Source organism: Ictalurus punctatus, chromosome 24, assembly GCF_001660625.3.
Source record: "Ictalurus punctatus breed USDA103 chromosome 24, Coco_2.0, whole genome shotgun sequence".
Lineage (NCBI taxonomy): Eukaryota > Metazoa > Chordata > Actinopteri > Siluriformes > Ictaluridae > Ictalurus > Ictalurus punctatus.
The window spans coordinates 8,808,862-8,831,935 of NC_030439.2; the positions used below are offsets into that span (position 1 = coordinate 8,808,862).

The 23,074-nt window shown below is 38.8% G+C and overlaps 1 protein-coding gene across 1 annotated transcript; it reads left to right on the forward strand.

Annotated features, from left to right (window-relative positions):
* The first annotated feature begins 3,728 nt into the window (after positions 1-3,728).
* ube2ia (ubiquitin-conjugating enzyme E2Ia) lies at positions 3,729-22,784 on the forward strand. The gene is made up of 7 exons (XM_017454866.3): positions 3,729-3,885; positions 8,257-8,357; positions 14,065-14,148; positions 15,957-16,029; positions 16,123-16,232; positions 19,757-19,836; positions 19,997-22,784. The coding sequence occupies exons 2-7, from the start codon at positions 8,292-8,294 to the stop codon at positions 20,055-20,057; spliced, it is 474 nt and encodes a 157-aa protein (XP_017310355.1). The 5' UTR covers positions 3,729-3,885; positions 8,257-8,291; the 3' UTR covers positions 20,058-22,784.
* The last annotated feature ends 290 nt before the right edge of the window (positions 22,785-23,074 follow it).

The window sequence follows — 23,074 nt, forward strand, 5'->3', positions numbered from 1 at the left end:
TGCTCCTTACATAAGTTTTGTATTTGTGAAGTGACTTTGGGTGTAGTGAAAGACGCTTTTAAAATAATTTAAAATAAAATGTATTATTATTATTTTTATTATTGTTATTATTATTATTATTATTATTATTATTATTATTATTATTAAAGAGACCTTTCTACTGACTCTGAAAAACAAGAGAAGAAAGCTGCCTAGGGTTCCTGCTCACTTGCGTGAACATGCCATAGGCCTGCTGCAGGGAGGCATGAGGACTGCAGATGTGGCCAGAGCAATAAACTGTAATGTATGTAATGTAAGACACCTAAGATGGTGCTACAGGGAGACAGGAAGGACAGCTGATCTTCCTTGCAGTGGAAAATTACATGTAACCATGTGTGTGCTAACCCCCCCCCGGACATGATCAAGAACTTGTAAATGCCTTGGTGAAAGAGTGGGGTAACATCTCACAGCAAGAACTGACAAATCTGGTGCAGTCCATGAGGGTGAGATGCACTGTAGTACTTAAAGCAGCTGGTGGCCACACCAGATACTAACTTTTGATAACACTAACCCTAACCAGCCCCCTTTGTTCAGGGACTCATTATTCCATTTCTGTTCGTGCAACATCTGTGAAACTTGTTCAGTTTATGACTCAGTTGTTGAACCTTTTTATGTTATACAAATATTTACACATGTTAAGAAATTTGCTGGAAATAAAAGCAGTTGAATGTGAGAGGATGTTTCTTCCTTTTTTGCTGAGTATATATACAACCTTTTAATAAATAGAAATATTTATTTGGAGCAACTGACATTTCAGATAAAAAATAGCCAAATAATTTGTTTAATTTTTGCTCTGCTAATGGGAACAGGTCCCAAAGAAGCCTTCAAACCTACTAGCATGAAGCCTTCAAACCTACCAAAGCTACCAACATAAAGCCTTCAAATCTACCAACATGAAGCCTTTAAACCTACCAACATGAAGCCTTCAAGCCTACCAAACCTATCAACATAAAGCCTTCAAACCTACCAAACTTACCAACATGAAGCCTTCAAATCTACCAACATGAAGCCTTTAAACCTACCAACATGAAGCCTTCAAACCTACCAAACCTACCAACATGAAGCCTTCAAGCCTACCAAACCTACCAACATGAAGCCTTCAAGCCTACCAAACCTATCAACATAAAGCCTTCAAACCTACCAAACTTACCAACATGAAGCCTTCAAACCTAACAAACCTACCAACATGAAGCCTTCAAACCTACCAAACCTACCAACATGAAGCCTTCAAACCTACCAACATGAAGCATTCAAACCTACCAAACCTACCAACATGTAGCCTTCAAACCTACCGACATGAAGCCATTTGAAATGCAGCCCATAACAACAATCACGATGACAGGGAAAAGTTTTAAGAAAGACAGAGCTGGTCATTGTGTTTAACATCGCTGTGCATGAAATCGCTAAACTTTTTACAGTTTGACTTGGAAACCTGATGGACAGGGATGTTTTGGCTCTGACGTGCAATCTAGTGAATGTCACTTTTAAATCTTATGCCTGTACATAAGATAACAGTTGTGTTGATACTGCTTCTAAATTCATCCTTGTAAATTCATGGATTACGTATAGGCCTGAATCAGGCTTGTCTGCTTCACATCAGGTCATTTCACACCACCCCAGTGTGGATTATTTTCCTATAACAACACAACACTTCCCATTAGACTGGTAAATCAGTGCAAGAAATATTCCTTTGGTTAATTTTGTCAATTACGTTACATGTAAAATGTTCAAATGTTACAGCAGTCCTAAATTATAAATAGGGAATAAAAAAAATATTGTAGGCTGTCCACCTGGGTCATTTGGCCAAAAAAAATTGTGAAACCCCACTCTAGTGTATCCATTAGAGGCCTCTAATGGTCAAAGTATAAAGTAGTAAGAGTATTTTACATGACAGCACTGCATGTGTAAACTTTGAGCTATGTGTTACCTCATATTTATACCCCTGTGAAACAGGAATTCATGGTTGAACAGTTTCCTGTTCCTAGTCACCCAGGTGTACTAAAAATGTAAAATATCAGTGGGAATATACTTCAAGTATATTTTTCTCATATGAATTCATAGGGGTGCCAATAATTGTTGCACACCCATATTCAACAAAGTTATTTTATTTGATAAACCTGTGTTGTGTTTGCAGATGCTTGACATCCATGAGAGCAGAGTATTTTTGTGATTTTTTTAAACAAAAGATCAAAAGGGTAAATAATAAAGATAATTTTTCACAGCCTTCTTTGCTCATATTTACCAAGGGTGCCAATATTAGTGGAGGGCACTGTACCATAACATGTTTCAAATACATAGCAATTTATCGCGGTGACATTAAACAGACCATCTTTTGTGGGAGACGACACATTTCCTACAAAATGTGTCTGAAACTGAACCAGTACTCCATATAGTTGATGTATAAACTATGCAATTTTCTCTGTAGAATTTAACCAGAGAAGTGAAATACATTGGAATATGAGCAAACAACATTTTATTAAACGTAATTTTGTTCCTGTGATCACAACTGTGTTTTCCCATAGTAACTGTGGGTGCTTTCGCATATGCAGTGTTTAGTCTGTTTGAATCGAACCCTGGTGCATTTTCCTCTTCAGTGTGGTTCCGTTGTGCATGTGAGAATACAGCAATCGCACCAGCCCAAGACTATCTTTGTGAGGTAGTTTAGATATGATTCGAATCGAACTCTAGCACGGTTCAATAACAGTGAGAAGCAGATTTGATCCTGAAGCGGCCCAAATACAGGAAGTGAACCGAACATGCTGTGTGTTTTGGGTTGTGGATGACATTTATGTAATTATGAGCTGCTAAACTGAGCCAAAGGACAGAGCTGTAGTGCTGGAGATTTGGACTGACAACCAAAAAGAGCAAATAAACACACACACACACACACACACACACACACACACACACACAAACATATTAGTTTTATTATTAGCTGCAATGAGAAACCAAACCAAATAGCACACAGACCACAAGTATTGAAGTCAGACTAATAGGTGTGAAAGTACTCTGCTGTCGTCATTTGAGTGGAATTGCTCTTTAATTACATGACATAAAAAAGAAAGAAAACAGCCAATTGAAATGTAAAACAGAGGTTTAAATTAACAGTGTATGATGTGCTGTTAAGATTTTCTTGTGTATTTCTGTTTTAGCACTAACAATAAAAATGGCTACAGGCTATATCATTTGCACTGAACTTTATTTCATCTTCAAATGGACAAAGATTTCAAACTTAAGCATATAAGCTAGCACACAAGCTAACGCCCTGCTAACTGTGTGAGTGACGGTTAAAAATGCTGAACGTTTTCGCGCTTCCGTGCACGTCGATGACGCCACTAAAGGGCGGGGTTTACGGCTTTCAGGGCGCCATTTTGAACAGATTTGATTTCTGCGCGAGCTGCGTGTGTGGCCCGAGTTATTGCCTGATTAAAGTCCATATTATACGGATAAAATATTTAATTAAACAAATTAATTAAAAAAACGAGTTTCCCCACTATTTATACCACCCCCTCCAAATCGTTCCTTAGGATCTCGTTGTTTGTTTGTTTTTTTTCCTTTTCTTTTTCTTTAGCATGAATAGATACCACAGTTTACTTCTGTCAGGGTTTACTTAAATAAATATTATTTTTAAAACCCAGTTTGCGGTGATAAATCCCGACAATTAACGAATATTTTTATTCAGGCACTTGAAGGTCTCCTCGTGGGTCCTAGTGATCCTATGTTTTTACAGGAGGGAAACTTCGCTATCCAGTAGGCTACAGCTACAAACTGTTTGGAGTTTGATTCACATTTCTTTAAAAACAGTTGTCAGGAGAAAATACGGTGGTTTTAAAAATCTAATTAAAGGTAAGCATGAAACTGATGTTTAAAAAAATGAAAATAATAATAAGTTCACGGGTGCTTGTGGTTGGTTTGTAATTTCGTTAGCCGGGATGCTAGCTCTCTGTTAGCGCTGGAATAACCGTATTTGAGCATCTTCATTAGTGAGCTACCTGTTTACACGTACACACCCACACACACAAAAACAGACAAATTCTCTTTTTTCTTTCATGTCATTTTTCAGTTCAATTACCTTTCGGTTTACTGCGAAGGAACGAGATCACAGTGTAAGATAGAAATATTTATTTGTTTATATATTTATTTTGTTTGTTTCCTTGTTTATTTAACCAGGAAATCTCTTCAGATGATAAATCTCTCTTTTGTGAGAGAGCCCTGGCCAAAATGTCCATACAATTACATACATCCCATTACTTACACTGTCACACACGCTCGCTCTCTCTCTCTCTCTCTCTCTCTCACTCACTCACTCACTCACTCACTCACTCACTCACTCACTCACACACACACACACACACACACACACACACACACACACACACACAGACAGAGTGAAATCGTCGTTACAGTACAGAGCCAATAAATAAAAGTGGCATAAAGATAAGAATTAAAAACGTGTGAAATCATAATATTTAAAGACACATTAAAATAAATGAAGGAAATAAAACACATCTGTATTAGTTTGATTGGAACTGGCCTGATTAAAGATGAGGTTTTATTTCAGTGTTGAGAGATTTAAAACCCCATGGTCAGGTTACTGCAGAAGTCCAGAAGAGTTCGGAGTTACTTATATTTCTGTGTGAACGCGGGAACTCACTTCACCACTTATTTAATCTCCTCATGATGATGAGACGTGTGAATAAGTGGAATGTGCTGCTGTATGTCATGGATCAACGCTTTTCACTTTAATCAGACTGACGCATGAGAATAAAACTGCTGTAGCATTACTGGCTGGTCCTGGGCTTCATCCTGGACCTCCTGGACCACTGCCTGGGGTTCAGCTTTATTTCCCCCAAAGTTCCTCAGGATCAATAAAGTACTTCCTTCCTTTCTCCTTATTTACTTTCTTTTTACATCCTTCCTCCCTTCCTTATGTTTGTTAGAAGTAGACCAGGATTGTCAGGGGGCCTAGGTGGTTGTGGGTGGAACATTGTCATTCATTTATTTATTTATTTATGTATGTATGTATGTATGTATGTATTTATTCATTAGTAATTATTTTTTGTTAAATGAAAAAGCAGTTACGTGTGAACTAGGGATGTCACGATACCAAAAATCTAGTAGTCGGTACCGATACTACCAAAAGTACTCGATAGCAAAGTCAATACCACAGTGTGATAAAATTTAAAAAATAAAATAACTCCTGGAGGACATCCAGAGAGGGGGGGGGTATTTTAGTTGTCAAACACTGTCTGATAATGCGTGGACGTGCAATCCTAAGCACGTACCCACACACACCTTATACTCTGAATGCAAGCATTAGTTTAAATTCACTGATATGGTGGCAGGCGAAAAAGATTTATTAAAAGCATGAACATTTGAATAATTATTAGTGACATGAGGCTACATTTAGCTGACAGGACACGGGCTGAATGGCGATGCATGGTGGCCCATTAGGAGGTAGTTTATAACATCGCAATGTGTTAGGATCGTTAATAACTGGCTATCGCAAACATTACATGGAGCATAACGTTAGCTGGTTTCACGGACACAATGCCAGCTGCCTCAAACAAACATAATATAGAACCGTCTTTCAGGTGCTTTACCAAATTCCAGGTGGTTCCTCGCTTTGTTTGAAATGAACGATAGCATCGGTTGCACACCGGAAACCGATACTAGCTTTCCTCTCTTTTCCTCTCAACAAGTCGGGACGGAACCAAACTTGTTAGCTAAGCTAATCTACTGTAGTTTTTCCAGTTTGCTTGTAGGCGTTCCTCTTCTTCTTCACCACTTGTGGACTGTCTAAAACACTTGCGTGTATTTGCTGCCCCCATCAGGTCTGGAAGAATCGCAACCTTGGTACTTCCGTAACAATCGGTACCAACGGAAATGCAGAAAAACAAGTACCGTCATGTTTTAAGAATGTTGGTCCCGAAGTATCGGTTCTCGTGGCATCCCTAGTGTGAACTAGGGATGTCACGATACAAAAAATCTAGTAGTCGGTACCGATAACACCAAAAGTACACGATACTCGATACCAAAGTCGATACCAGGGTGTGGTTTAAAAAAACAAAACAAAAATAATTAAAAACTCTCCTGGAGGACATCACTGATGTGATGTGATTAAATTCACTGATATGGTGGCAGGCCAAAACGATTTATTAAAAGCATGAACATGTGAATAATTATTAGTGACATTAGGCTGCATTGAGCTGACAGGACAGGGGCTGAATGGTGATGCATGGTGGCCCATTAGGAAGTAGTTTATAACATCGTAATGTGTTAGCATCTTTAACAAATAACTGGCTATCGCAAACGTTACATGGAGCATAACATTAGCTGGTTTCACGGACACAATGCCAGCTGCCTCAAACAAACATAATATAGGACCGTCTTTCAGGTGCTTCGCCACATTCCAGGTGTTTCCTCACTTTGTTTGAAATGAACGATAGCAACCGATGCACACCGGCAACCAATGCTACCTTTCCTCTCAACGAGTCGGGCCGGAGTTAAACTTGTTGCCATCTTCTGTAGTTTTCCCATGTGCTTGTAGGCGTTCTTCTTCTTCACCACTTGTGGACCGACTAAAACACTTGCGCATATTTGCTGCCCCCATCAGTGCCGGAAGAATTGCAAACTTGGCACCTTTACCAATTACCAACGGTAGAAAAACTTCATGTGGGGAAATGAGTGAATTATTACACACACAAGCCCTGCTTATGTTTATATTAACTCCTATAAAACTCAAATGCTTTACAATATTAAAGTTTTCCTAGTGCACGCTCATTGTTTTTCTCAGTCGTGTGTGTGTGAGTGTTTGGCCGTTTAGCATTAATAGCGATAAATGATTTGAAAAATCAGACGGATAATACTGTGTCTAATTTATATCCAATGAAACTGCACGTATGATCAGTATGCTGTGTATGAGCAGTACCTCGGTCTTTATAACGTGAAGAATTCAACACACACATACTGAAACGCAAGAAGAAAACTCTCAAAACATTACAAGAAATATTGAAATCAACACTCCAATTGAAATCATTTTACAGTTCCTCAGACTCGTATGCAAATCAAGTTCAAAGCCACGCCCACAACGTTACAGGCTGATTTATTTATTTATTCGAATTGATTTCATTTCAACTTTGCCACTAAACAGAATAATGTGCAGTAATCGTCAAGTTTACTGACCAACTGAATCATATTTTTCAGAGTAAATGGCATCTTACAGCGCGCACACACACTTTCTCAGTTCACTATCCAGTCTACAGGATTTCACAGAGGTTATTTTTGTGACTGTTGTGGCCAAAAATGCTCGAGTTGTGCTGCAGATTCTTTCAAAATTTGTGATGCAAATGTTGTTTTTATTTTTTCAGAAAATTACATGAATTGGTGAAATCGCAGTAAATTGTTGTGCATGGTTGTTTGCGGTTATGTTTGTTGGTAAATGAAAGTTTTTAGCTGTACTCGTGTTCGATGTACGAGAATCGAAGAGGTCTTAGGCTGATTGAAATGTCATGTGACATCATCACGACGCGTCTCGGCCCGAATCTGCGGTAATTTTGATATTGTTGAGTTTGCTTGATTTTGCATTAATTTCTGCGATCACAAAATCCTGTAGGGACTGAATGAGACCCACCGGTGCGCACACACTCTCTGTACTAACGAGCTCATGTTTGAATAAAAACACTTCCGCGAGTCAGAAATTGGACTGTCCGAGCAGCACACGAAGGCAAAGTCGGCTTGTGTTTATTTAAACGGCTCACGTATCACGCAAACAACCCTTCCGGTTGGTCCCAGGTGACACTTCAGGAAGTATCAAGATTATATCAGGATGAATCTGACGCCTATGAATATCAAATTTTCAATATCTTTGACTTTATTTTATTTTAAAACAAAACGACTTTGAATGCTTTAAAGGTGCAATAGTCATTTTGTTTTAAATTCCTTACTTGTACAAATAACCTGGAAGATAAGAACATGATAAAAACAACAATAACGAACCAGGCCGTATTTTCAATTCTCTGGGAAAAACATTTTGGGGTTTCTCTACTGGCCATCATAGATCCTGGGGGGCGGAGCTTTGTGAACTGGCAGGAACAGGTTAAATGAATTTGAAACAAACAAACAAAAAAACTTTTAATGTGTTTTCTTTGTCTGGTTAATAGACAGAACCAGGGATTTTGTCACTATTTCACACATCTGCTTTTTTCCTCCCTCCAGGTTCCTATCCATCAGTTTAAGGAGCGGCAGAAGTCATGTCTGGTATAGCTTTGAGTCGCCTCGCTCAAGAACGAAAGGCTTGGCGGAAAGATCATCCGTTTGTAAGTAAACTGGAATTCGGTTTGTATTAAATAAAATGCATATACGGTGGATGTAAAACGTCTACACCCCTGTTAAAATGGCGGGTTTTTGTGATGTAAAAAAAAATTAAACCAGGAGAATCTTGTCGGAAACTTTTACCTATTAATTAAACTGAAAATCAGTAAGAATAATGGGGGGGGATGCATAATATCCTGGTTGCATAACTGTGCACACCCCTAAACTAATACTTAGTTGACGCACCTTTAGATTTTATCACAGCATTCAGTCTTTTTAGGTAAGAGTCAGTCAGTTTGGAGCATCTTGTCTTGACTTAGTAATATTCTGTTGTTCTTCCTTGCAAAAGTGTTCTAACTCTGTCAGATTCGGCTCGGCGTCTCCTGTCCACAGCCCTCTTTATGTTACCCCACAGGTCATTGATTGGATTTAGGTCTGGACTCTGGCTGGGCCGTTCCAAAACCTTGAACTTGTTTTGGTGAAGCCATTCCTTTGTTGATCTGGAGGTTTGCTTTGGGTCGTTGTCTTGCGGAAAGCTGAAATTCCTCTTCTTTAGCAGAAGACTTTAGGTTTTGTGCCAATATTGACTGGTATTTGGAGCTATTCATTATTCCCTGATTAAAGCCTCAGTTCCAGCTGAAGAAAAACGGCCCAAAGTATGATGCTGCCACCACCATGCTTTCCCGTGGGGATGGTGTTCTTTTAGTGCTGTGCTGTTTTTGAGCCAAACACATCTTTTGGTATTATGGCCAAAAAGTTGCACTTTTATCTCATCAGTCCACAACACATTATTCCATGTGGTTTTGGGAGACTGGGCGTATTTAAATAAATAAATAAATAAATAAATAAATTCATGTTTTGGTTAAAAAAGGCTTTCGTCTTGCCACCCTATTCCACAGCCCAGGGATATGAAGAATTTGGGAGATTGTCACATGTAGGGAGCAACCAGTACTTGCCAGAAATTCCTGCAATTCTGATGATCTTGCTGTAGGCCTCTTGGAAGCCTCCCTGACCAGATTTCTCCTGATCTTCTCATCAAGTTTAGTGGGATGTCCTGTTATTAGTAGTGTCGTGGTCATGTTGTGTTTTCTCAACTTGTTGATTGTCTATACAGAGTTCCATGGTATATCCAATGCCTTGGAAAAATTTTTGTAGCTCTCTTCTGATTGATATTTTTCAACAGAGAGATCCCGTACCTGCTTTGTAAGCTCTTTGCGGCCCATGGCTTTTCCATTTGGAGGTTACCAAGAAGACGTCAGGAGAGTCCTATAGGAACAGCTGGACTTTATTTGGGGTCATTGATGGCAGGTGTAAAGTAATTAATATTTAACATGAGTTTGAAAACTGCCACATTCCCAGTTATAAGTTGGGGAGTTTCTGACACGATTTAACTTGAGGCTTAGAAGTTAACCTGGTTCCTTTGTGACCTCGTGGACTATTTCACCGCTTGCTCTTGGAGTGATCTTTGTTGGTCAACACTCCTGGGGAGGGTACCAATGGTTTTGAATTTCTTCCATTTGTACACAATCTGTCTGAATGTGGATTGGTGGAGTCCAAACTCTTTAGAGATGGTTTTGTAACATTGTCCAGCATCAACAACTCTTTTTCTGAGGTCCTCAGAAATCTCCTTTGTCTGTGCCATGATACACTTCCACAAACATATGTTGTGAAGATCAGACTTTGATAGATCTGTTCTTTAAATAAAACAGGACACTCACTCACACTTGATTGTCATCTCGTTAATGGAAAACACCTGATTCTAATTTCACGTTCAAATGAACTGCTAATCCTAGAGGTTCACATACTTTTGCTAAAAATAAAATTTCTAATTTTTATAGAAAAACATTCCATGATATCTCAAAAATCTCTCTCCTGTCAATCACAGTCAGTAGAGTAAATATCTGTACTCGAACAAATACACTACACAGTACAATCACTATTCAAAAGCAGGCCAATCATCAGTGATGCAGTTAGACTTGAAGACCAGCTTTCAGATGGAGTCATATCTGTATCAACGCAGATTAGTCTCACTGGAGTCAGAGCACGCTAAGCACATGCACCTCGACAGAGATGTAAAAACGCACTCAGAAGGAGAGCACTGATCAATTTCATTATTTATCACCAATCTGATAAATGCCGTGTGTGTTCCTTCTCAGCTTAGCAGCTGAGATTTTGTTCTTCAGCGACTCAGAACAATTCCATTGTTCCAATTGTAAGTCTTAACCTGTAATAAATCTGAGCAGGGTGATGTGCCATCACACTCGACTCCTCACATGGAAAATATACGCAGTTTGACCCCAGATCTAGTGATAACCCCACCTACGAGCTTTCCGCTGCCAGTTTTGTGTGTGTGTGTGTGTGTGAGAGTGTGCGCTAGTTTTAGTGTTATCGTCATCATGTCGGAATTATAGTAATTAACAGCTTCTGGGTTGTTTAAAAAAAAAAAGGGCATTTACGTTTTAGCCAAACTTGTAATTACTGGATGGACATTTGGATGTGTTTTGATGCGTCACTTAAAAAAAACACACATGACTTTTAAAGTACAGTGGTGCTTGATTGTTTATATACAGTATCTGTATAACTCACTTTTCTGAAGTCCTGAAAGTAGATAAAGAAATCCCAATTAAACAAAGAAGACAAAAAAAATAATATACTTGGTAATTTATTTACTGAGGATAATGTTACAATATTACATATATGTGAGTTGCAAAAGTATGTGAACCTCTAGGATTAACAGTTAATTTGAAGGTGAAATTAGAGTCAGGTGTTTTCAGTCAATGGGATGACAATCAGGGTGAGTGAGTGTCCTGTTTTATTTAAAGAACAGGGATCTATCAGAGTCTCATCTTCACAACACATGTTTGTGGAAGTGTATCATGGCATGAACAAAGTAGATTCCTGAGGACCTCAGAAAAAGAGCTGTTGATGCTCATCAGGCTGGAAAATGTTACAAAACCATCTCTAAAGTGTTTGGACTCCACCAATCTACAGTCAGACAGATTGTGTACAAATGGAGGAAATTGAAGAGCAGTGTTACCCTCCTCAGGAGTGGAGACCAACAAAGATCACGCCAAGAGTAAAATGTATAGTAGTCCACGAGGTCACAGAGGAACCAGGGTAACTTCTAAGCAACTAAATGCCTCCTTCACATCGGCTAATGTTCATGAGTCCACCATCAGGAGAACACTGAACAACAATGGTGTGCATGGGAGGGTTGTAAGGAGAAAAACGCCACTCTCCAAAAAGACCATTGCTGCCCATCTGCAGTTTGCTAAAGGTCAAGTGGACAAGCCAGAAGTCTGGTATAACAATATTTTCTGTATAGATGACCAAAATATAATTTTTGGTTTAAATGAGAAGTGTTATGTTTGTAGAAAGGAAAACACTTCATTCCAGTATAAGAACCTTATCCCATCTGTGAAACATGGTGGTGGTAGTATCATGGTTTGGACCTGTTTTGCTGCATCTGGTCCAGGACAACTTCCCATCAATGATGGAAGAAAGACTTCTGAATTATACCAGTGAATTCTACAGGAAAATGTCAGGACATCTGTCTGTGAACTGAATCTCAAGAGAAGGTGGGACATGCAGCAAGACAACGATCCTAAGCACACAAGTCATTCTACCAAAGAATGATTAAAGAAGAATAAAGTTAAATTTTTGGAATGGCCAAGTCAAAGTCCTGATCTTAATCCAATAGAAATGTTGTGGAAGGACCTGAAGCAAGCAGTTCATGTGAGAAACCCACCAACATCCCAGAGTTGAAGCTGTTCTGTACTGAGGAATGGGCTAAAATTCCTTCAAGTCGATGTGCAGGACTGTTCAACAGTAACTGGAAATGTTTAGTTGCAGTTATTGTTGCAGAAGGGGGTCACACCAGATACTAAAAGCAAAGCTTCACATACTTTCACCACTCTCAGATATGTAATATTGGATCATTTTCCTCAATAAATAAATGACCAAGTATAATATTTTTGTCTCATTTGTTAATTGGGTTCTCTTTGTGTACTTTTAGGAAAATCTGATGATGCTGATATTTATGCACAAATATATAGAAAATTCTAGAAAGGGTTCACAAACTTTCAAGCACCATTGTAGGTATGACAAGTATAATGTCTGGATTTACCTCAATATCAGAAACAGCAGTTTCCTGATCTGTCCGAAAGACATTAAGCTGAATTGTCTGTTGCCATAGAAACAACTCAGAGATGAACAGCTTGAATATCCGAGACTTCGTCTTGAAATTGCTATAAATACAAGATAAGTTCGGTGAGACTTTTCCAGACACGTACGTCTTAACCTTACGCACACGAAATGTCCCGCTGCTTTCGAGGATCGATTATGATGCCTCACTTGCAGCTCTCACCTTACTCTCACACTTTATTTTCTCTGCCTGTTGATCGTTAGTGTAAAACAACTGAGAGTGAGAAATAGGGGTGACAAAAATATCGCGTTTCTCAAACGTGTTTCTCCGATTCGCGATACACATCACGATGTTTGTGAACAGCAATACTGGTAGGGTTGCATAAAGCCAAAACGAAAAAAGTCTCCAGTGATACTTGATTGAATGTCTGTAAAATATGACTTTAATTGTTTATTGCACATAGGCGTCACAAAAGCGTATCGTTTTTCTGCATCGTCTCCATTTTGTTCATCGCAAATGTCCCAGTGTTTAATGAGTATCCAGATTCCTCTAGCAACAATTATAGGTTCGATTAAATTCTAGTTTAGGGTTTGTCATTTGACTGACCTTCATAAATTTTAGTTTTTTTAGATTTAAAAAATATAAATAAATTCTAAATATTTAACAGTGAGAGATTTTTAAATGAGCCAAGATTAATTATTATTTTTTTTAAATGAGCTTTTTTAAATGAATCAACATTTGAACATCTGCTCCGTTTGTACGTTTAAAAAACAAAAACTGAAATAACAGTAAAACGTATACTGACATGATTTATCGTGATATTGTTATATCAATATTTCCCCCAGCCTTAATTCAATTCAGTTCAACCTTATTGCCATTATACCAACACAAGGGTTACAGTACAACACAACTCTACCAGGCTAATTCTGTGGTGCAAGACAATAGACAAAGACAGTCAATAAAAGATATGTGCAATGTACTGTAACTGCAAGTGGTAGATATTTAAATTCTAACTATATTTAAAACTTATATTGATTGTTGCAGACACATGCTTGAGTTTGTGGCGTTTTTAAAAAAAAATGTTCTTTAAAATTTGCGATGCAGTTTTTGTGCTTTTTTTTTTGCAGAAAACTACTTGAATTGGCGAAATCGCACAATGTTTTCACAGTGATCTTTGCTGGTAAAGAGAGCTTTTACTGTAGCTGTACTCGTGTTCGAAGCACGTGGCTGAATGTCTTGGCCCAAATCTGCGAAAACCTGCGGTATCTTTGAAAAATGGCGAGCTCCTCTGAGTATTGTGGCGTTTTTGCATAAATTTCTGCGATTGTGAAATCCTTCAGGGATTGAAGGAATAAATATGAAGTATTTCATCGATTTATATTGAGGGGGACTGTGATAATGCTGTCGGAAAACATCCCACAAATTATACATACCGCTGCTTTAAAATGAGCTTTCACCCTTTGGTGCACTGGATGCAGTTTTTTTAAAGACTCGGTTGTTAGATAGTTTTAGGTAATTTCTGTTTTGTTCAGCCTGATGTTGATTTGTTTGTTTGTTTTTCTTCAAAGGGTTTTGTAGCTGTTCCAACCAAAAACCCAGATGGAACGATGAATCTGATGAACTGGGAGTGTGCCATCCCTGGAAAGAAAGGGGTGAGGATCTCTCCAAGTTAGGGAGAGCTAGCAGACTTTAGTATCTAATTTCTTCTTCTTCTTCTTTTCTTTCTTTCTTTCCACTGTCATGGATATATTTTTAGTTACACTGCACAAACATAATTAAGCAATTATTGAGGAAAAAAATAACTAAACGGTGGCAGTGTGTTATGCAGCTCTGATATGGTAACTACTGTATGAACTTCCCCACTGAAAGATGTATGTGTTTATGAAAAGTGAGGACCATGGGGAATGTATTTGTCGGTGAATGTAACGGTGAGGATCCTGAAGCTCTGTATGTGATGTTTGATGTGTGAGATGGGCCTGTTTGTACTGTGCAGTAGCTTTCACCCAAACAGTTTTGGTTAGCGAATAGCTAGAACCATCCAGGAAGCCACAACCCCAAGGTAGGAAACTGTTGCACTCAGACCAAAGATCTGCAAAGTGTTTACACTGTCAAGGTAGAAGCACAGTGTCAGTAGCCAAGCTGAAGAAGTGTCAGAATAACGCTGAGTTTTATTCCAAAACAGTGTAGGCCATAAGGTTGCAATGTACGTGAAGTGGCTAGCGAGTAGACAGTGTGATCAGTCGAAGTGCTAGCTCATAATTTATAACAGTCCATAATCTCAGCATCATATGAAGTATGTGGTTTAATGACTGTGATGTACAGTACACTCATAAAATGCGTACGAATATATGCTGGTTTGGCCTTTCAGAGCTCGAACCTGGTACGAGTGCTACTAAATACACTTCACTTCAATACCTGTAGTTATCCAGTCAGCAAATCATGTTGCAGCAGTTCATATCAGAATGGGGAGAGAATGTGATCTCGGTGACTTTTTAACTGTGGCATGGGTGGTTGTGACAAATAGGATAATTTGTATATTTCAGAACCGAGGTCGCCCGATAGTGGATTTTACAGAAACCGACAACCAAGTGGGGCAGCTGGTAGTTTTTACGATTGATACTGAATAAAAACATAACACTCAAAGAAAACTCTTACTAAACTTTTTATTAGAAAAATAAACAGCACTGACTGTACCATGAAAATGTACTATACTTTTAAAAATGCTATAAATATATTCATATATATATATATATATATATATATATATATATATATGTGTGTGTGTATATGTATATGAACTATTAATAAATAATAAATTAAATAAAAAGATAAACATCCGAACCGAAAAGTAACACTCCAAATAAAAATAGAGACGTCCAAAAAGAATAAAAAAAAACACTTTAAATAACACAACAAAAATTAGTCATTGATGGTTTATTTTTCACCTCTAGAGGCCGCTCTCATACGGGATAACGACAGCGTACCCTTCTCGGCCGCTCTGCAACGGACGCAACTGGGGAACACTATTGGTGTGGATTTTTCTGCAGATAAACGATAGTTCCAGCGATCTGTTATCTCTGCCGGTTAATCGGCCGACCTCTGTTTCAGAAACTGCTGATGTCTTGGGATTTTCACACGCAACAGTCTCTTGAGTTTACAGGAAGGCTACGGTAACACCGATAACCACTCTGTACCGCTGTGGTGAGCAGAAAAGCATGTCTGAACACGCAGTATGCTGAATCCAAGACTGCACTGGGCACAGGAGCGGATCGGAAAAGCGTTACTTGGTCTTCAATAAATGCATGAATGAGAGCAGGTGTTCCTATTAAAGTGGCCACTGAGTGTAAATACCGAACAGAAAGAAAGGGCAAATGTGTGTTGTAGATAATTTCACCAACTAGAAAACTAGTTTCTTCTTCTTTTGCATTAATTTGTTTGGTATATATTTTTCCTCCTTCAGACACCGTGGGAAGGCGGCTTGTTCAAACTGCGGATGCTCTTCAAGGACGATTACCCGTCCTCCCCTCCAAAATGTGAGTGATGCCTATGTACTTTTCCAGCGTTATTACTTCACCCATGTTCTCGACGTAAAGCTGATTCGATCGACGGCCGTTCGTTCTCGCCAGGTAAATTTGAGCCGCCACTTTTCCACCCAAACGTATATCCATCCGGCACGGTGTGTCTATCCATTCTAGAGGAGGACAAAGACTGGAGGCCAGCGATTACGATCAAGCAGGTAAGCTTTGCACTTTTACATGTAGCATGTTTTGAGATGGCGTTTGCCTCCTCACCCCGGGTTTCTGCCTGCTTTTAACCTTCGTATTATTATTAATTATTCATAAATCTGTATGTCTTAAAGGCTGGCTGTGAAAAGTAGCATTTTTGGTGCAGGAATAAAAGGGTTTGGTTACCAAAAAAGAAAATCCACTCAAAAGCTAAAACTACTCAGAAAAGTGAGTCACTAAGAAGTTCTGTTTGAAATAAATTTGGTGTGTTATTTAAGGAAAAACACACGCTTGTATGAAGATCCACGACAGGGTGGTGTGATGCGGCACCCAGCACAGTTACGCTCACCGTCCCGAAGGGGATTATCTCATAACCACTGATCTGGAGTGTGTGTGATTCCGCTTACAGCCATTTATACATTGTGTACTTTAATACTGAACCACACATCACACTTTAACGGTTTATATTTAGATTTATTGTTGTGGAACGTCCGAGAGACAAGTTACTTCCTGTTTTCACTTACATCATAACCACAGTAAAGTCATTTCCACAAAGGCATCTCTTTCTCTCCCTGTGTGTCTCTCTCTCTGTGTGTCTCTTTGTCTTTCTCTCTCTCTCGTTCGCACTCTCTTTCTGTCTGTCTCTCTCTCTTGCGCTGTCTCTCTCTCTCTCTGTGTCTCTCTGTCTGTGTCTCTCTTGCTCTCTCTCCGTCTGTGTCTGTAGATATAGATGTGTGTGTCTCTCCATACGTATAAGTGTCTGTGCTTGAGCTGTTACTATAGAAACGTATTAGAACGAGCACACCCTACAGAACTACAAAAAACAGTACACGCTTTCTGACCAATCAGATTATTCAAATAATATAAATAATTTTTAGAATTAAAATGAAAGTGCTGTAGTATAAGTGGGACGATCCACGGCTAGGTATGCATTACACGATTTTAATGCACTCCTCCTGGCTTTGGCTGGTTCTTCTGCCTCCATGTCTTGCATTAAAATCATGTAAAAAACACCTAGCTGTGGATTATACCGTGGTCACTTGTCAGCATTGACAAGTTAAAGCGGTCATTGATGTTTGCAGTACAGAATTTGAATGAATGAAAAAATAATGGAAATAATAGATCTAGAATTCGGCCATAAATCATACTGTTAAATCAGACTAAGATATTGTTGAACTTTATCACAAAAATAAACAGTACTGACTGTACCATGAAAAGGTACTGTTGTGTTTTTTTTTTTTTTGTTTTTGTTTTTTTTTGTAAGATATATATAAAATATATATATAAAAACTATCAATAAATATTAAATTAAATAAAAGATATGCATCCAAAGAAATCCTACTCCAAATAAAAATAGAGACATCCAAAATTAATCAAAAAACACTTAAATAATAAATAAAGAATATTTATAAAAAATAAAACAAAACAAAATTTGTCAAAACCTTCTAGCCAATCAGAATCGAGTATTCAGACAGACCGTGGTATAAATATATTTATTTGGAGAAATGACTCAGTTACTATCGAACAACTTCTGTTGTAAAAGAAGTGCCCTGACATCTCCCAAAATACAATATGCACCAGAGAGGGGTTTATTGTCCAGTGTGTCCATGATCGTGTAATTTGTTACACTGGTAGTAATCACAACCCACTATTTTCAAAGTTACATTTATTACAGTATTATAGCGATTATTATAGCGATTAACATACTTGATGTAGTAGGTTGAAATCCAAACCTCAGTAAATGAAAAAAATAAATGAATAAAATAAAATTAAATCCAAGCAAAACTTTGAATAATGTTAATTCGACTCGAGTGACAGTTTTAATAAAATGTGTTCTGAGGAAAACAGTGACCAGTAAATCAGCAAAAAAAAATTTTTTGTACACGGTAGAATAATTCTAGATATTTTATTGTGAACGTATATTTACAGATGCAGTCAAAATGATTCAACCCCCATTGCAAATCAGACTTATTGTCAAGCTTCACTGACTTTCAGCTGTTTGCAGTGAACAAATCAAACAAAAGCACTTGAAATACTTCAACACAACGAATGCTTCAAGTGGTTCCCCAAATTCACTTCTCCAGTTACAAAATTATTCAACCCCATGAATAGACTCTCTCACAAAAGCACAAATATGCAAAACAGGTGTTGTCTCAAGCACACCTGATGCCACTACAGTAATCAAAAGCACACCAGATGTGCTTGAGCTGGAACACATGAAATACCTGATGCTCTTGGGCTGCTTTGTGTCCTCTGGCACTGGAAACCTACAGCATGTGGAAGGCAAGATGGATTCATTGAAGTATCAGGAAATCCTACTAGAAAACGTCACGCTGTCTGTGAGGAAGCTGAAGCTTGGGCATACCTCAAATTCCACCAAGGCTTGGTTGCAGAAGAAGTCCTGGAAGACTCTACAGGGCCATCACAGTCACCTGACTTGAACCCCATAGAAAATCTCTGGTGGGATTTGAAGAAGGTGGTTGCAGCACACAAACCCAAGAATATTACTGAACTGGAGGCCATTGCTCATGAGGAATGGGCTAAGATTCCTCAGGAACGCTGCCAGAAACTGGTGTCTGGCTATGCATCTCGTTTGCAGCAGGTCATAACAGCAAAAGGGTGCTCTACTAAGTACTAAAAATGTTTGCCATGAAGAGGTTGAATAATTTTGAGACTTGAGAAGTCATTATAAGTTGCATTTTCAGTTGAATTTGGGGAAAGCGCTTGAAGCATTCGCTGTGTTGAACTATTTCAGTTGATTTGTTCATTGCAAACAGCTGAAAGTCTGTAAATTTTGACAATAAACCTGATTTGCAAAGGGCGGGGGGTTGAATAATTTCTATTGCAACTGTAAGTTCGTAAAATTACTCGCCCCTGAAAGGGTCGGTAGCGTGTTGAGTTAAAGGCTGTTCTGGTACATCTGGGACACGGCACATGGCCAGACAAAGAAGTGAGAATTGACTCACCGTATCAGTCTCTCAGTTTATATCCATTAAAGCTTGCACTCGCTGAAAAGGAGCCTAGAAACAAGAGCTAATAAGAAACAAGAACTCACAAACAAGAGCTAAAAATATCTATAGCAAAAGGAAGTCAGTGGGTGGATGGTTGTCAGTCGGTTGCTGGCTTGATGTAGTTGTTGTTGTAAGTCGTCTGGAAATAACCACTGTCATATTTAAATAACTTGCATGACATTTACTTGGATGATTTTTTTTTGTTTAGTTTTTTTGTGCTCATTTCATGCTGTTTGTGTGTTAATGAAAAGTGTGTCATTTGCGTTTGCCAGCCGTAAGCAGATAAAAGCGTCTGCCAAAGGAGAAAATGTAAATTCTGCTAAGCACAATACATTGTGTCCCGACAAGCTAAACGATATGTATTAAAGCGTTTGACTCCCAGTAACTTCATTTATCTAATAAGTGTCATGTAAGAGATTATAATTGCCTTGTATACTGTGTGCCTGAAGGGGGCAGAATGTTCTCATGAAAGGCAGGTAATCAGTGCTGTTCACCTCTCCTCTCGTTGGATTTCTCTTTTCTAGATCTTGCTAGGAATCCAAGAACTCCTAAACGAGCCAAATATTCAGGATCCTGCACAAGCGGAGGCGTACACAATTTACTGGTAAAGTCAATGCAATCGCTAAGCTTCAGTATGTTCAATATGTAATCTCTGGCGAGCAACGACCTGACGGTTCGTCTTCAAACTGAATTTGTGGAAGGTTGTTGTCCAATCAAATGCTGCTGCTGTTGATTTTATTTTTTTTTGTCTTTTGTTTTTTCAGCCAAAACAGAGTGGAATATGAAAAAAGGGTCCGAGCACAAGCCAAAAAGTTTTCTCCGTAAGCCTCGATGTCGCTGTGACTGAAAGAACATTGGACCGCGCGACCCTGCAGTACTTCCTGTCTGCTCCTCTCATTACTCTTATCCACTTTCCACTAATTTCCATGCAGGTGTGATGAAAACTGAATGTGCCATTGTCATGTCCAGTGACGCCCACCTAACCGAGCGCTCTATGGGCTCATAATCTGACTGTCTTTTGGGGGGGAAATAAATAAATAAGCGGACGTCACCATCGCCACCTATTGAAGTGAATTGGCGCAAAGGCGCTCGTTCCAGGACTCCTGGGGTGCCACGGCTCTGCACGATTTCCCATGTTTTCCCTCCTCTTGCACACTTGAATCACAGCCTAATTAGCTAATGAGATGAAACCGAGTGTGTTTGATCAGGGAAAACGAAATGACATTTCTGTGGCTTTTCTCTTCGACAGGCCTGTCTCACGAAGCACGATTTATTGTTTAGCTATCTAACTTTAAGCATAGCTCGATCTAACCCTGTGTGTACTGCCTCGTAGTGATGGAGCAGGTTTTACCAGGCTGCGTTGTCATGGTAACCGCACGCCTCAACCTATACCAGGCCAGGCGTATGAGTTCAGGATCACGGACCGTAAAGCAGCTCTTCGGCCGCTCGTTTGTTCCCTGACTTACCAAATTCAGCAGTCCTCTCTGGAAATGGTCTCGACATTGTTTGAAAGTTTCACAGGTTTTATGAGAGGGTCTCTTTACAGGTCAATGTTCATTTTCCTTTTGGTTTTTCCCTGCTCTGGGCCAGGTAAGATGATTTTGTGCAGTATTAAAACCTAAGCTACTTTAATTGATCAGCCACCAATCATGAATGAACAGCTACTTTTCAGATTATCACTACAGCCCTGAGGTGACACGAGGCCACTTTTGCAATAAGATAAATGTTCAGATGTTGCATATGCCACTTCATTTTGTGTATAGGCTTGACTGTATTTTAGGCACAGTGATAATAGGAATATTATATTTTCCACTAAGCTTCTTTGCTAAAATCAGTATGCTCAGTGGCTTCCTCTGTTCTCATTCTTTTCCTTGTGTAGCTGACCTACATGCTGTTTGCGTGAGCCTCGGTGTGTGCTCACAAGCTTGAATACCACATATCCTGGTTCAGAGTGTGTTCCACAGATAAAAAAAAAAAAGTGGACTCGGTTATTCACACACTGTGTGATCATAGATGATGCACTATATTGCCAAAAGCATGTGGACACCCGACCATCACACCCATATGCGGTTCTTCCACAAACAATTGCCACAAAGATATCTCTGTATGTTGTTTTCCCTTCACTGGAACTCAAACGTGTTCCATCATGACGATGCCCCTGTGCACAAAGCGAGCTCCATGAAGACATGGTTTGAGAAGGTTGGAAGGAAGTGGAAGAACTAGTGTCCTACACAGAGCCCTGACCTCAACCCCGCTGATCACCTTTGGGGTGAATTGGAACTGAAGCCTCAACATCTCACTAATGTGCTGGTAACTGAATGAACACAAATCCCCACAGCCACGCTCCAGAATCTAGTGGAAAGATGTCCCAGAAGTGTGGCGCTTATTTAACAGCAAAGTGGGAACAACTCATTATTATTATTATTATTATTATTATTATTATTATTATTATTATTAATATTAATATTAATAATACCCATGGTTTTGGAAAGGGATGTTCAATACCCGGGTGTCTGAATACTTTTGACCATATAGCGCACATGCACATGACGTATCAAAAGTTTGGTTGGAGTTGCTAGAAGTAAACTCAAGGCGCACACACTTTCCATCACTATCATTAGATATTACCTGCTTCTCATCCTCTTGTCCTGTTCAGGGCATGGTACTTCCTGTTTGCTGAAATGGTAATTCACACTAATTAATGAATTAAAAGGCATTTTCTTGGAGACCTCTTCCTTGGCAGTAGCAATGGCATTTATTAAATCTTGGTTTATAGTCATATTTTCTTAGTGTCTGATCTTGTTCTGTAAAATGTGTTGCCTGAGACCCCACCATGCTTCACACCATCGACTGCTCGCAACAAACCCGTGTAATCCTGGATCGTGCATACTTGGATCGACAGAACCCACAATAAATTGAATTGCATTCGCGACACATTTATAGCATACCCTGTATGTTATACAGTCTGAATAGGTTAGGGACGCAGTTAATATTAAACCTGCTTCGTGAGACACTTCCCTGGTCAGAAGATGATGAGCATTTGTTGTTTATATTTGCTACAGAGCTTCATATGTGCAAAAAAAAAAAAAGAAAGGAAAAAAAAAGAAGGCACTGAAAATGATCCACATGAAACATGATTAAAGCAGAAGGTAATTTTGTTGTGCTCCTGTTTTTTTTTTCTTTTCTTCCCCCCCTCCTCCTCCCCCCCAATCTGGCCTCCGTTTATTCTCTTCAGCGATTTTAATGATATAAGACATGCTGTTACTTAAACGTCAGTATTCCAACTGCTGTAAAATGTTGCTTTTATACTTTAATGATTTTTTTTTTTTTAATTAGTGTGTCTATATTACTTTCCATTCCTGGTGTGGGCAGTGTAGACAGCATGTTGTAATATACAGTATGATAGATTTTTGCTGCCTTGGCCAACTTAAAAAAAAAAAACAAACAAAAAAAAGCCCACTGAGTAAAAACTGAAAGATATACAGTGATCTGTGTCGGTGTTTTTGTTCTTGTAAGTGTTTAGAGTAAATAAAATGTTTATACATTGCCGAACTAGTTTTGTCTATCTGTATGAAATGTTTGTGATTAAAATGCTGTCTGTGAAGGATCTACAACTGCTTACAGTGCTGGGGGAAAAAGTATTTCTTCTGCTTTTGTGTATATCCCATACTGAATTGTTTCAGAAATTAAAACAAAATCTAAGATAAAACAAAGGCAATCTAAGTAAGCACAAAATACAGTTTTTAAATGAGAAGTTGGTTAAAAGGTCTTGGGTCTATGACACAATTGAAAGAAATTCCAGAAATGACGAGGAAGAAGGTGATTGAAATACATCGGTCTGA